Genomic DNA, 14,588 nt, shown 5'->3' on the forward strand with positions numbered 1-14,588 from the left:
AGTTAAAATTTAAAAATTAAATATATAATTTTAAATTTTAATTTGAACGTAAATTAAAAATTAAAATTTAATCAAGTATTTCGAATCTAACTTATGAATTTGAATTTAAATTAAATTTTAATTTATATAAAGTTTATTCAATTTTTTTTTCAAACTTAAATTAAATTTATGAATTCAAATTAAATTTTAAATTATAATTTTAAATTTGAATTTGAATAAATCAAAATTTAGTTTCATATTTTGAATTATCCATTCAACTTCAAAGTTTAATTTTTTTAAAAAAATAGATTTAAAATTTTGACATTATTTCAAAATTTTGATGTAAATTTTATATAAATTNATTAATATATTATAAAGATAATGTTAGTATATTCATTTGATTACGTTTTTATATCCATCTGAACCAAACACCAACAATGGAAATGATTTATTCCGATTCCGATTCAGGTGATGAACTAAACAGAATTAGGTAATGAGTCATTCCGATTCCGATTCCAGCTTATTTTGATTCCGATTCCGATTCCGACTCCGACTTCGAACCAAACACGCCCAACATTGACTTAGTTTCAAAACGTTGACTTTCTATTAAACAAATAACAGTAAAAAATAATTTTCACTCCGTAAAATGTACCAAAAAATATTTTTCGGCTTGAAAAGTTTTTTTTGTATACTTGTTTAGTTGTAAAAAAAAATTTCAAAAAATTATTTTTACAGATTTGAAGAAAATAGGGCATTTTCGTCTTCTATCAATTTTTGGCAGAAAATAAAAATTCAAGCTGCGTAAAATTTTTTTCATTTATTTTTTTTTTACCAAACCAAACAAATATAAATTTTATTCTTTCAACCAAACAAATGTTGATGAAAAATTTCTTTTTTGTATCAATTTTTTTTTTTCATGAAAAATTGATTTCATGATTTTACGTACAACCAAACACCAAGCTTGAATTAAGTTTTAGATGATCAAAACATAGCTTGTGGAGAAAATGAGACTAATAATTATTGCCTCTTATATATGTTGGGTTTGGGTTAGGGTGGGTTCTAGGGTGAGCTTGGGGATATATAGATGCCTATTATCATCTTAAAAAATAAAAATATATAAAAAATTGTAAAACTATTACTTTGTGATGAGCAATTAATTTATTTTGGTAAGTTAGGGTTGTCATTGTCAAATAACCCAAATCCAGCTTAAAAGCTTAAACCACTAATTAGGTAAAGACATCTTTCACATTAAAATCACATCCAATATAGAATTATAATTTCTAACACGTTTTAACATGTGGTAGGCACTATTAGCATGGACCCAATAAAATCACATGAGAACCACATATTAATTAATACACAACTAACACATTTGGCGCAAACAAAATACACATATTAGGCTCCATAAGCAAGCTACACAAACATAGTTCACAAATTTGATGAGCACACAACTAGCATGTGTCGACCCTTGAAATGGTCAAAAATTAAAAGGTTAATATATAGATCATGATTTTATTTTGTATCGAATATGAGGAGCAGGACTTGTATGTTATTAGAAGCACGGAGGCCTCCATGCTCCTAAACTGTTTTCGATAAATAGAATCCGTTAAATTTGATTTAGTGTATTTGAAGTATCTAAAAAATAAAGTTGTAATTTTTCAATATCGATCATTTATGCAGTAATCAAAAGAACTCAAAATGAACGATTAAAAATAAAAATCTTATAAAAAGTTATGATGTAGCACTAAAAACTTTGATAAGAGATATTAATCTTGCTATAGATAGTATAAAAAATTTTCTATCAAAATTTTATCTAATTTGAATACTTTTGCACTGTTAAACTTGCAAACCGACACATCAACTATTAAAAAATATTGATTATGAACACTTTCGATCATTAGGTAAATGATATTAAAAAATTATAAAAAATTATTTTTTAGATACTTCAAATACGCTAAACCAAGTCTACGGAGTTGATCGTTGATTTAAAAATAAAATTATCGAAAACAGCTTAGCAGTACGAAGACCTCCGTACTCCTGATATTGCATGAGTCCTACTCCTAATATAAGACTATTATAAAGAAACTTTTCAACTCTAGCTTTATAGTATGTAGCATTCAATATTTAATAAAGTTTGGAAGTCCAAAAATATGCGCACATAACATGCATGCATTGTTGAACCGCACTCATGATCGAACTAGGGGCCGTTTGGATGCATGGAGTTAGAGAGCAAGGAACTTATAAATTTCTCAAACTCAATTTTGGCCCCAACCGCAATGAAGTCGAAAAGCCGACTTCTGAACAATCGTGCGCAGGAGTTTGAATGAACCTCTAACTCGGGTGCTGAAATAAATACCGATACCTATGATTTTTTCGAAGTTACAAGTTCAATCTCCGTGATTGACAAAACGAAACGGTAGACGTCTATGAACGTTGACATTTTAAGTATATATATATATATATATATATATTTTATTTTAAAGGACAGGTCCAATCACAAATTAAATTGTTAGATAGTAAAGTATGCTTTTTGAAAATTCAATAGATTATTATTATTTTATGTACATAAATAGTGAGTGTTACATCAAAACTTCGGCGTGGGCAGTGGGAGTAGAACGCTTGCCGAATGTATAAATTCATTTTATACACCGCATTATTAAATAATCTCCAAAAAGTTTTAAAATTAAAATCTAACTTATTAGATTTGTAGGATCATTAACATTAGTTATAAATTCTTAAAGCTGAAGCTATTGAAATGTATAACCAATCGATTGTGATTCAGTCCAAATCAATATTTTAAATATGTTCCCTCAAACTAACTAGATATACATATAAAAAGATATATATATATATATATAAAATTATAAACTTCAAATACTTATTTCTCCGAGAATTATAAGATAAATTCATAGCAGATTTTTTTTTTTCAAATCTTATTATTTTTTATGAAAGGTCCGATTAATTTTATAATATATAAATAAATATAGTAGTACGGATACACCTAATCTAAGTCCAAGCAATAATTTCCCACTCCTTTTCTCCCGGTTGGAATTTGCGGCAAGGTGAAGTGGATGCGCGGGGATCTAATCTATATTTATGGATGTATCTATCATGCATGTGAGTAGAGATGCTAATATATATTTCTAGACATATCTATTATGCACGTGAATGAGAATACGTGTTAATACATATTTCTCGGCATATTCATTATGCACGTGAGTGGAGGTGTAATATATATATCTTGCCTATCCATCTTGCACGTAAGTCAGAAATATTATTATATATTTCTCAGTCCAATTCATCATACACGTCAGTAAATATGTTAATATGTTTTTCTAGGCCTAATCAACAATGCACACAAGTGATGGTGTTAATATATTTCTGGACTCGTTTTCATACTATTCATTACGCATATATATATATATATATATATATATATATATATATATATATANATATATATATATATATATATATTCGAGCTTTTCGAGCTTTTTGAGCCTAATTCGAACGAGCCGAGTAATACTCAAGCTCGGCTTAAAATGAATTTCGAGCCTTTTATTTTGTTCAAGCTCGGCTCATTTAATTTCGAATCGAGCTCGAGCGAGCCGAATATCGAGCCGAACACGAGTCGAACGCGAGCCGGCTCGCTCGTTTGCCAGCCCTACCGTTTATATACATTACGCACATGAGTAGGGAATAGGGATGTTAATAGAACTCTGATGTCGGCAACACGCGTCCCAAGTTGCCGCCCATTACCGACACGTGGCATTTCCTCATCTATTGAAAAATTATTTCCTGCACCCAGCGTATAAAAGCATTTTTGTACACCACATTATTAATTAAAGATCTTTAAAAATATTTTGAAATTAAAATCTAACTTAAGTACTAGATGTATATATAAAATATCTCACAAAACAAGCTAAGTTAGAAATTTGAAACCCATGGCCAATTATATTAGTCAACCATATGATTGGTTTTTTTTTTTCTTTATCATTGATTATTAAGTTTATAAGATAATTAACTTCACAATAGTTAATTTTTTATAATATCTTGTTATATTTTATTTATAAGAAATTTAAATAATATAAATCACATATATTGAATAATATTTTAATTTCAAAAAGGGATTAAATTTCAAATACCATTCCTGTGATTTTGTACTTTCTCATTTTTGTATCTTGTGATTTAATTTTTCTCTTTACGTCAGCTCCTCCATTAATATTTCGTTAAATTATATGCAAGAAATTTCAGATACCCTATCTAGGTTTATCGAATATTTACTTTAGTACCATTTAGTTTTAATTTTGTCACTAATTTAACGAAAAAAATTAGTAGAATGGATGATAAAAAGAGAAAAATAAAACTACAAATTATATACTAAATTAATACACTTTAAACTACAAAGTACTAAAGTGAGAACGAGAGAAATCACGGTGTGGTATTTGAAGTTTTCCCTTAAAAAAAATACATTTTTAATGTAATACGAAATGGATACACCAGGTGCATGGGGGACCAACCGGGCCCTCGCAGTTCCCGCTCTTTTCTCCCCGTTTGGATTTGCTGCTGTAGGGTGATGTGGATTGCGACAGCGACATCCAATAGGGAAGGGGGATCATGACATGTGGAGGAAAACGATTGGCTGCACGGAAACGAAAGAGACATCTCACCAAACGGCTAATAACCACTTATTTTTGACACTTGAAACGTGGTCAAACTAATTAGTCAAAATTGATGGAACCTTTTAAGATTTTTTTTTTTTTTTCCTTTAGGATATTTTTTAGTTCACCTATTCTAAACTATGAAATCAGAATAAAATTTATTGATTCTCACACTACAATAAAATTAGGTTATAGAGACACATATTTGGGACACTTTTGAGTAAGTGTCCCATTTATGCTAAAACTTAAAAACACATCTACTAATGCCTAAATATAAAGCCCAATCCAACCAAAAATAAAAGATTACTCTACTCAACCCACCACACCCAGTCTATTTGGCCCGATTACAAACAGAAAAGAAAAAAAAAGAAAAATCAATTACCATCTTTTCTTCTCTCTTCACTCAATCCACTGAAATTCTAGACGAAGACCCTTTACTATCGTCCTTTTCCGCCACCGCAGCCAACGAGATAGAGTTTCGGCGGTTGCTAAATGTTTAAATAAGTGTTGGTAAATTAGTAGCACTCCTTTAGGTTATAGCGACACTCTTTAACTGCCACTATATACCTAGCGACCCCACATATAGCAACACTTTTTAAAAATGTCGGTAATTTTAGCTAGCAGCACTTTTTTGACATGTACCTACATTTAAAAGTGTTGCTATAGACCGTTTTTGTTGTAGTGTCATAGTTATTATTTGTTTTATTGGAATTTGATTTCGGTTTTTATTCTACTCTAGAATGGGAATATGACCGAATTCATTTATGGCTCAATTCAGCCTTAATCCCAAATTGGTCCAAACCAAAGAAAACTATTCAAAATTTTATTTCACCAACATCTACCTCCTCTTTTTTTTTATCATTTTTCTCTCTCTTAATCAAATCCTCTCTCAAAAATTTAAAATTTTCATTTCAATTTCCATTTAAATAATGAACCAAATATTTTTTGATGTTTCGTCATTTCATTTTCCATTACAAAACAATCCAATTTCATTTTTCATTCTTATTCCAATTATGAACCAAACATGTATGTCCTTAATGTAATTGCTTTTTCCAGCGAACATCTAGTTAAATACACAAAAACACATGTATGTGTGTTGGATTGTAAGTAGTGGATGATAAATCAAGTGATAAATTTAAATTTTTAAAAGTTTAGAATATAAATTACAATTTCAATAGAGTTTAGATGATTTTCGTTTTTTTTCAAGCCTAAATTGGGCTTATAAAGGTTCTCCGGTTCGCCCAAATTAAAATCTATTCTCAGGCATGCTCCGTTCTTGGGGTTTAGGGTTTAAGTTACTATAGTTTGATAATTTTCTGTAGAATTTTTTTTTATTTTTATTTTAAGGCATTAAAAAGAAAATTTCGGGAATGAGGTCCATATTTTGCTTTTTTAGGCCCTCATATGTTGAGGCCATTAAGGGCCCATTTGACTATACTTTTGTTTTAACTTCAAGAGCATTTCACAAAAATAATAAAAATCTAGAGCTTTTGTTGTAATGAAAGGGGAAAAAACTTTTTCGAGGCCTTAGAGTAGAATTACCAATTTGATTATTTTGATCTACTATAGGAAAAAGCTAAAAAGGATATTAATAAGCAGTGAAAAGTATACATTAATATTAATTGTGCATTAATTGTAATACTAAACATAAACAAGTGCCAACGCGCGTCATAACTCTTTTCATATCCTCCCACATAAGGATTGTTAGCTACTTATTATTAGGTAAACTATATAGGTCCAATTTTCTGTCCCGAGATAATCGGTCCAAAAAATTAATAAATTGAGTGGGGTTGCGATCCACAATAAACCTAATGGTAAGAGATTCAATAATAAACCTTACGTCCAGATAGGTCGAGTCAGGTCGAAATTCCTTGAGTGCTAAAATTAAGCCTTTAAGTGCGACGGATACGTCCTTTCTATCAGTACGTGTTTTTGAGATAGTTTATTAGTGCTTACAATTCATAAGGATAGCCAGATAATAGTTTTGATTGTCGCTCTATGTCCATCAAATATGTGCTGTACCATGAAGTTTTGGCTTTGCAATCCTAAATTTTTTGGTTTTTAGTAGCCTACAGGTATCAATGAAAATATGTCTCTAGACTAAACCCAGCCAGTCGAAATATAGTCTGTAGTCTATGTCGCCATGAAACTCCTTGACAAAATCTATATATAGCTCTTTGGTTATCTCCAGGTTTGGTATAAGATGTGCTAATTTGGGCTTGCTGTGAACTCTTTTGAATTGATTGTGGTATGGCAAGAGGTAAATTAAGATGGGAAATTTATTAAATATAAGTAAATCCTAAAAATCTAAAAGAGATTACTGAAACAAATTTATAAAAATAATAAGACTAAAATACAGAATATTCCTCTATAAATAATCGCTTTCTCACTTTATACCTTGTTTTTTCAAAACCTCTACTTTGCCTTATTAAAATTTGAAGTGGTAGACCGACCGTCCCTAGCGCAAGTGGCAAAAGGGCTGGGTGGTTGGTAACCGAGACCCAAGTTTGAATCCTAGTTGATTCACATTTCCAGCTAAGTTTATTTCTAAATAAAATAAACGAAGCGGGTAGCATGCTACCTTTCTCTTAAAAAAAAAAAAAATAAAAAAAAAATTGAAGTGGTAGCAATTACCTTAGCATTGTTATAATTTCGTTATTATTCTGTGCATAAATTATGTGGTTGTTGGTGCCGTAAAAAACAGTGCCATGTGGTAAAACAGTTCGAACGGCGTGAGGAAAACGATGAGAGCGAGACAAAGAGTGACACGTGGAGTACGCCTAAAACGGAAGAACAGTTTAGGTGAGAGTGACTAAAGACATGGAAGAAAGATTTCGTGGCCAGCAAGGGATCAGCCGAAACATAACTCGAGGAAATAGGGACGTGACCGAAGAAACTTCTACGATGAGATATTAAACCAATAACGGCAGGGAGGAGAAGATATTGCTATAAATAGAAATAATCGTGCTGTGAAAGGAGTCCTTCACACAAATAAAAGACCATAACAAATTTTAATTCCTTTTTTTGACATTTGCAGTTTTTTTTAGAGATAGTTCAGAGATTGTCTTGTTAGTTCTCTTTTTCAGAGCTTAGTTAAGAGTGTCATTAAGTAGTTCTCTAGGAGTAGATTCTATTTCTATAACAACATTTATAATTCCGCTTTCTCGATAAATATAAACAGTTCGGCTCATTCGGCCGAGCTTGCTTTTGAGTTAATTGTGAATAATGGCGGAAGAACCCGGTTAAGCCGATTCCTCCTCAATCGAGTTGCTTGGTTCGCTAATGATGCATTCGATTGTCATCCTAGGAGCTGACTCGTATCCCAAAGAACAACCTGACTTCGTCAATGCCTTGATTCGGTCAGCGTCGCCCTGTATTTGGTTTCTAGTCCAGCAATGGTACAACTAAGAAAGTATTAATAAACTTATTAAATTTTAACGATGAAAAAAAATAGTAAATAGGCGGGGATCTCTCATAATGTTACTTAATTTGGTGGGGCAAAATATAGAATTTTTATTAAAGAAAGGCATGTAAAATGGAAAAGCGGATATATAGGGCGATTTTCTTTATTTTTTTTAGTCAAATAATAAATTTTAAAAATTTTAAAAATAAGATTTGAAATTCTAATTAATTTTCTGCTGCACCAGTTACGGGACGACGCCACTGCAGATGCCAGATAGCTCGAGGGTTGCAATCAGTGAAGCTTGGTTGGACATGAAGAGTACTGGAAAACATGCATGGATGTGATTAAATACCAGCTTTAGAATTAGTGCATTGTCATATGTTGAATATATATCTATACTCTTATATGAATCCCCAATATCAAATAATGACGCGACAAGCTCTCATTTTTTTTATATCTTTTTAATTACTTTATTTTATTTTTTAATTATTCTTTTTTCATTTTTTTTTACCGTAAACCTCTTCACCTTTTAATAGTTCTAACTCTTCTCCTCTTCTTTAACGTCCGCCTTTTTACCTTCCAATAATCCCACCTTCTCTCTCTTTATTATTGTAATTAATTAATAATTAATTTTTTCTTCTCTATATGTCTCCATTAATTTTTTCGTTCTGCAACTTTTGCTAAATCTCTTTCACCCTCTCCCTCTCCCGTAAAAGTCGTCCGTTTTCATCAGTGTCGCATTGCGTCGAGTCCATAGAATCCGCAGATCCCGTCGTGTATTTGGTGGCATGGGGATGGCAGTGGTGGTAGAAGATAAAGATCTTGGATGCGGCGGCGGCATCGATGACGTAAGCAGAAGAGAGTGTATGGATATATAATCAACTTACTACTGATAATATATATGGTAATAATCAAGTGATCATAATTTTGCTTTTTCTTTAATATTTTTTTTTAACTACCCTCTCGATCTATTAGTTTTTTTCAATTTCTTTTATAGTTATTTAGAATTTTAGATGTATGTAAAATTATTAAACAATAAGCTGATAGAAAATATATTTTTTTTTATAAGATTTGTTTCTAGAATTAGATGTTCTTTTAACGAATTTGCATGTATGTTATAAATAATTTCTTATCCCAATTTACAATTTTATATATACACTGAATAATTTTAAAAAATTTACTATTATACAATTAAAATCTAATTCAACAAATACAATTTAAATCATATTAAAGTTTATATATGAAAATTTTATAGCAACTTGAGCTAATTTTATTTAAATTATTTTTATTTAAATTAATTAAATTATTAATCTGGCTAATAATTTTATTTAAATTAATTTGTTATTCCTTTATTTTACGTCCCTATTTCTTTCTCTCTTTTTTTTCTTTCTTCATTACCTTACTGTATTTTTTTTGATATATGTACAATTTAAGGCTATCATCGATGATCAACAATGAAAAACAAATCGTTTCGATAATATCTGTTCGCTGCATCGTGCGGATAACTATAATGGTAAATATTAAATAGTGTAGAGGAATTAATTTTAGGATATAATGAAGGGTATTAGATGTGACTCGAAATTAATAATCGACTTCGGATTGGATCGGATCCGAAACCTGTTAAAAATTTTTTCTTTCTTTTTTTTTTTTTCCTAGAGGTGACAGATCGTGATTGGTTGTATCTTGAATATAGTATTCCCTTTTTTGATAGTGAAGCTTTCTCCTCCCTACTTGTGATTTTTCCTGCAAAATATTTTTCACGTAAATCTATGTGTTTTTTTATTTTATTTTTGTTTGTTATTTGATTATTTCATGTTCACCATTTTCGTTTCCGTTTGTGTCTTTGTCGTAACAAAGAGAGGGGCAATAGTTGTTGTAAAGGTGTAGTAATAGCCATGAGAGGTAACGACTCCTTATTTCTAGAGTACTTGATGAGGGTTGGAAAGTAAATGGTTTTGGGGTTCTTTGTTAATAGGAAGAGCAATAAGAAATAAGAACAAGTGAGGAGTGAGAAGCTTTTTTTTAAAAACAAATGTATGTTAGGGTGTTAGTTAGGAGGAAGTCTATTGCGTAACATTTACACGACATCGGCAATAACCAACCAATCATATTCTCTTTATGCGAAAAAGTATAATAAAAATATTTTTTTAATAACCATGATAGTATGAGTGAACCCAAAGAAAATAATCTGATTGATTGGAGACACCACATTAGCAGTATAATTGGGGCATTCTAGACTTTTTCGTTAACTAGGGTTAACTAGCTAGGGTGTTAGCTGGTATAGTTGCTGCGATAAATAAAGTACGTAAATGCTACTTATACGCCCTGTATAGGAATATACATCTTACGCCCTTTAATCTTAGGATTCACAAATTTTTAATGGGTTTTAGTAGAAGAAAAAAAATTGATAAGACAAGTGAATAAATATAAGCCACGAAATATCTAGGGTGCAAGTTTTACACCTAAATCATAGGTGTACAGATAGCATTTGCTTTAACATTAAAGTGTGTAACTGACCGTCCTTAGACCCAGTGGCCAAGGGCTTGGTGGTTGGTATCCGAGATCCCAAATTCGAATCCTAGTTGATTCACATTTCTAGCTAAGTTTATTTCTAAATGAAATAAACGAAGCGGGTAGCGTGCTACCTATCTCTCAAAAAAAAAAAAAAAAAAAAAAAAAAAAAAAAAACATTAAAGTGTGTAGAGAACTCCCTAGATTATAAGATGAGTTGGGATTTGCGCGCTTGTTTGGACAAAACAAGAGTTAGTATTGAATGGGAAGGAGTTCTCATGAAACATGAATAATCTAACCAATAGCAATGTATTAGAAATGTCGACGATAAATATTAGCCTAATTTTTCGAAATAAATAATGCTTTCATATAATCTGAAATACACATATGTAGTCCATAGCTTGGTGCTAACTTAATTATGAGCATAATTCGATGATATTTAGATTTGGATCCCAAAGGTACCCCGAAACACAGATATGATCAGAATAATTAAGTACTATATATGTCATGTAAAAACACAAGTACTATGTCATATAAAAATTTACAAGGATCGAACTAGTAATTAAGTAAAGAGCTGGCATTTTTTTTGTGAAATAAAAGAGGCAATGTTCCAACCATGATCATTGAGAAAAGTAATGAAGTGCGAGCTTGTGAACTCATTACACCATTAGATCGACGGAAAATTAACACAATCTAGTAAAATGTTAAAAATTCGGAGAAAATTTCAGGTTTTGCATAAAGAGAAAATATCCAAATATATAGAACGAGCATGCTCATTGAGGAAATTAAAGAACATAGTAATTATTTAACGAAGGCGCGATTTATTACAAGTACAGGAACCGACAGACTCAACGTGCATGCTTTCCAAAGCCAAGGAGAAGGTGCAGTACATGAGATACATTTATATTTATTTCTATATAACAAGGACATGATCGACTTGAGAATTAACATGCGCCAAACATTGTTACCGTATATAGTAGCCATATGCCGAGTTGCATCAAACGAAGAATGAGGATCTTCGTTAGAGAACGGATATGTAGGCCTTGATTACTGCACCTAAAAGGGTTTGCTTCCATCCTTCCATGATCCTTCACACAAAAGAATTGGATTGTGAAAATTTGAAGACAAAATCCTTATCAACAACAAAATTCTTTCTAACTTGGAGAAGATTCTTTCAAAGAGTTGGAACTAAAACAAAATTATCTATAGCAAATGCAGTGGAAGGTGTGTGTAAAGTAGAAGATCCAAGCAGTAATAGCTAAAAGAGTCAAACCAATGCCATTGCAAATTTTATCACAAGCATAAAATTGAGAAGAAAAAAAAAAAGATTACCCATATTAGAAGCATAAAATTGAGAAGCACCGGGATTAGGGCACCGGTTAGAATCCACAGGTTGTTGTCCGGCCCGTGATTGATTACCAGTAGAGTTGCGTGCCTGTTGTACTACTCCTCTACCACAAAAGCCAATTTTTTATGCGCGCGATTAATATTAGCATATGAAGAGACAAGGATTAACTACAAGGATTAGGAGAACAACGTGAGGCAAGACGTGCTTCACAGCCTTCTAATATGAGCGCTCAAGTACGCTTGAAAGATAACAAAGGTAGTTAAGCAATTAAAGTATTGACTAGACGAAATCATTTCAAGCATGATAATCTAATTGTATGAAGAAAATCTTGAAGACCTTTGATATTGTGGAAATAACTAGATATGGAATAAGTATCTTTGGAAAGGTTAGTGTAACGTCCTAATCCCCTAACACAAATAACACGTTATGTCCAAACTACAGGCGCCACTCATCGGCATTAATAACTAGTTGGATCTAAACTACCGGCGCCACTATATATATATAGTATTAAGCTCCTATACTTTTAAAAGAACAAGTTATTGGTGCTTGTAGCTTTTGGCCTTTGGATGAAGACTTGTAGGGTTAGGATAATTGTAATCCTCTAAGGTTGAGTGGGTGGTTGGTGAAATAACATAATCTAAAAAGTGGAATTGATCAAAAGGATAGATCTAACAATGAAAAACTTACAAATACCAAATGCTTGATACTTTTATAAGTACCAAAGCCGGACTCTCTCTCTCTCTCTCTCTCTCTCTCTCTCTCTCTCTCTCTCTCTCTATATATATATATATATAAATACACACGCGCACGCACACACACATATATATACACATAAAAGGCTACTGTACTATCTATATATATTACAGAGCCTCCGACACTTTAGTCTTGTTTTTTTTTATCATAAAATGTTCAAATCAATGGTCCGCATCATTAAATATAATTTTGGATATAATAAGTTGTTAGAAATAGAATTTTATATTTTTTCAACGTCATTTACTTATTAAATAAATTATTTCAAAATAAACAATAGAAATTAGACAATCTTTAAAATTGTGAATAGAATTTTAAATTCAAGATCAAAGATGTTGATGCTGATCTAGATAGTTTAAAGTATTTTCTATCAACTTTTGAATAATTTAGATTCTTTTACGCCGTTAATTACAAACTCGTCGTAATAGCCATTGAAATTAGTAATTTTAAAATGATTTGATTATAAAGTAAATGATGTCGAAAACATATATATGAAATTTTATTGTTAAATACTTTAAATACCCTAGAATAGTTTTAATAGTGCGGAAAGTTGATTTGAACATTCTAAGATCGAAAACAAGATTATATTATTGGAACCTTGATTTGATATATAATAATATAAATATATATCAATTCTATATATAGTATATAAGTATATGTATAACTTACCTATATCTAGATAGTTATAATGTAATTATATGTAATGTACAGTACATCTTCATATATATATATGATACATGTTACATTACATATATATACTATGTAGCATGTACAATATATATATATAGATACATGTAACTGACAAATGTACATATATAAATATACACTGTACATATATGTACATATATGACGGTACACTATAATATATTCCAGTACATTAGCATATACATATATGATATACTAAACTTATATATATTAGATGTGGTGTGTATATATATATATATATATAATAGTATATATATGATAATAATGTATATGTCATATACATATATATATATATAATATAAAATATATATATAATATATATATAGTAATAATATATATATATGTATATGTATATGACATATGTATATGTACAATAATTCCATAAATACCATAACATATACATATACATATATATACTAATAATATATATATAATTATATATGTACATACATAATAATAATATATATATATCTATTGTACATATGTATATTGTACATACTGTACATATAACTACATATATATATATATAATATAATATATATATATTTAATTAGAATATATATATATATATAATAATATATGTACATATACATGTATATGTACATATTATACTGTTATGGTTTTTGAAGGAACATATTTGTGATGGCAAAATTGAAAAATAAAAACAGTTCGAATCGACGATAGGCTCTGTTAGACTTCATCTAGTATATTTGAAGTATCTAGAAAAATAAATTTTGTAATTTTTCGATATTATTTACCTAACGATCGAAAAGATTCAGTATCAACTGTTGAAAATAAAAATCTCACAAAAAGTGGTGATATAAAACTAAAATTTTCGATTAGAGATATTGATCTTGCAGTAAATATTATAAAAAATTTTCTATCAAAATTTCATCAGATTTAAATACTTCTACACCGTTAAATTTGCAAACGATATACATCAATTATTAAAAATTATTGATGTTGAACCCTTTGATCGCTAGCTAAATGATATCGAAAAATCGTAAAATTTATTTTGTATATATTTCAAATATACTAGATCAAGTTTAACGAAGCAAATCGTCGATTCGAAAGTTCAATCATCGAAGATGGCTTAGGAGCATGGAGGCCTTCGTGCTCCTAATAGCACGCAAGACCTACTATATATATATATATATATATATATATATATATATATATAGAGAGAGAGAGAGAGAGAGAGAGAGAGAGAGAGAGAGAGAGAGAGAGAGAG

General features: G+C 30.2%; 1 protein-coding gene across 1 annotated transcript in view; it reads right to left on the reverse strand.

Annotated features, from left to right (window-relative positions):
• LOC109717550 (acidic proline-rich protein PRP25-like) overlaps window positions 11,375–14,588 on the reverse strand; it is an 8,809-nt gene continuing 5,595 nt past the window's right edge. Inside the window, exons 4-5 of the mRNA XM_020243399.1 lie at window positions 11,887–12,005; window positions 11,375–11,642 (exon numbers count right to left, since the gene is read on the reverse strand). Coding sequence (XP_020098988.1) covers window positions 11,611–11,642; window positions 11,887–12,005 — 151 coding nt within the window. The 3' untranslated portion in view covers window positions 11,375–11,610. The remainder of the gene's footprint in view (window positions 11,643–11,886; window positions 12,006–14,588) is intronic.

This window comes from Ananas comosus, linkage group 11 (assembly GCF_001540865.1).
Source record: "Ananas comosus cultivar F153 linkage group 11, ASM154086v1, whole genome shotgun sequence".
Lineage (NCBI taxonomy): Eukaryota > Viridiplantae > Streptophyta > Magnoliopsida > Poales > Bromeliaceae > Ananas > Ananas comosus.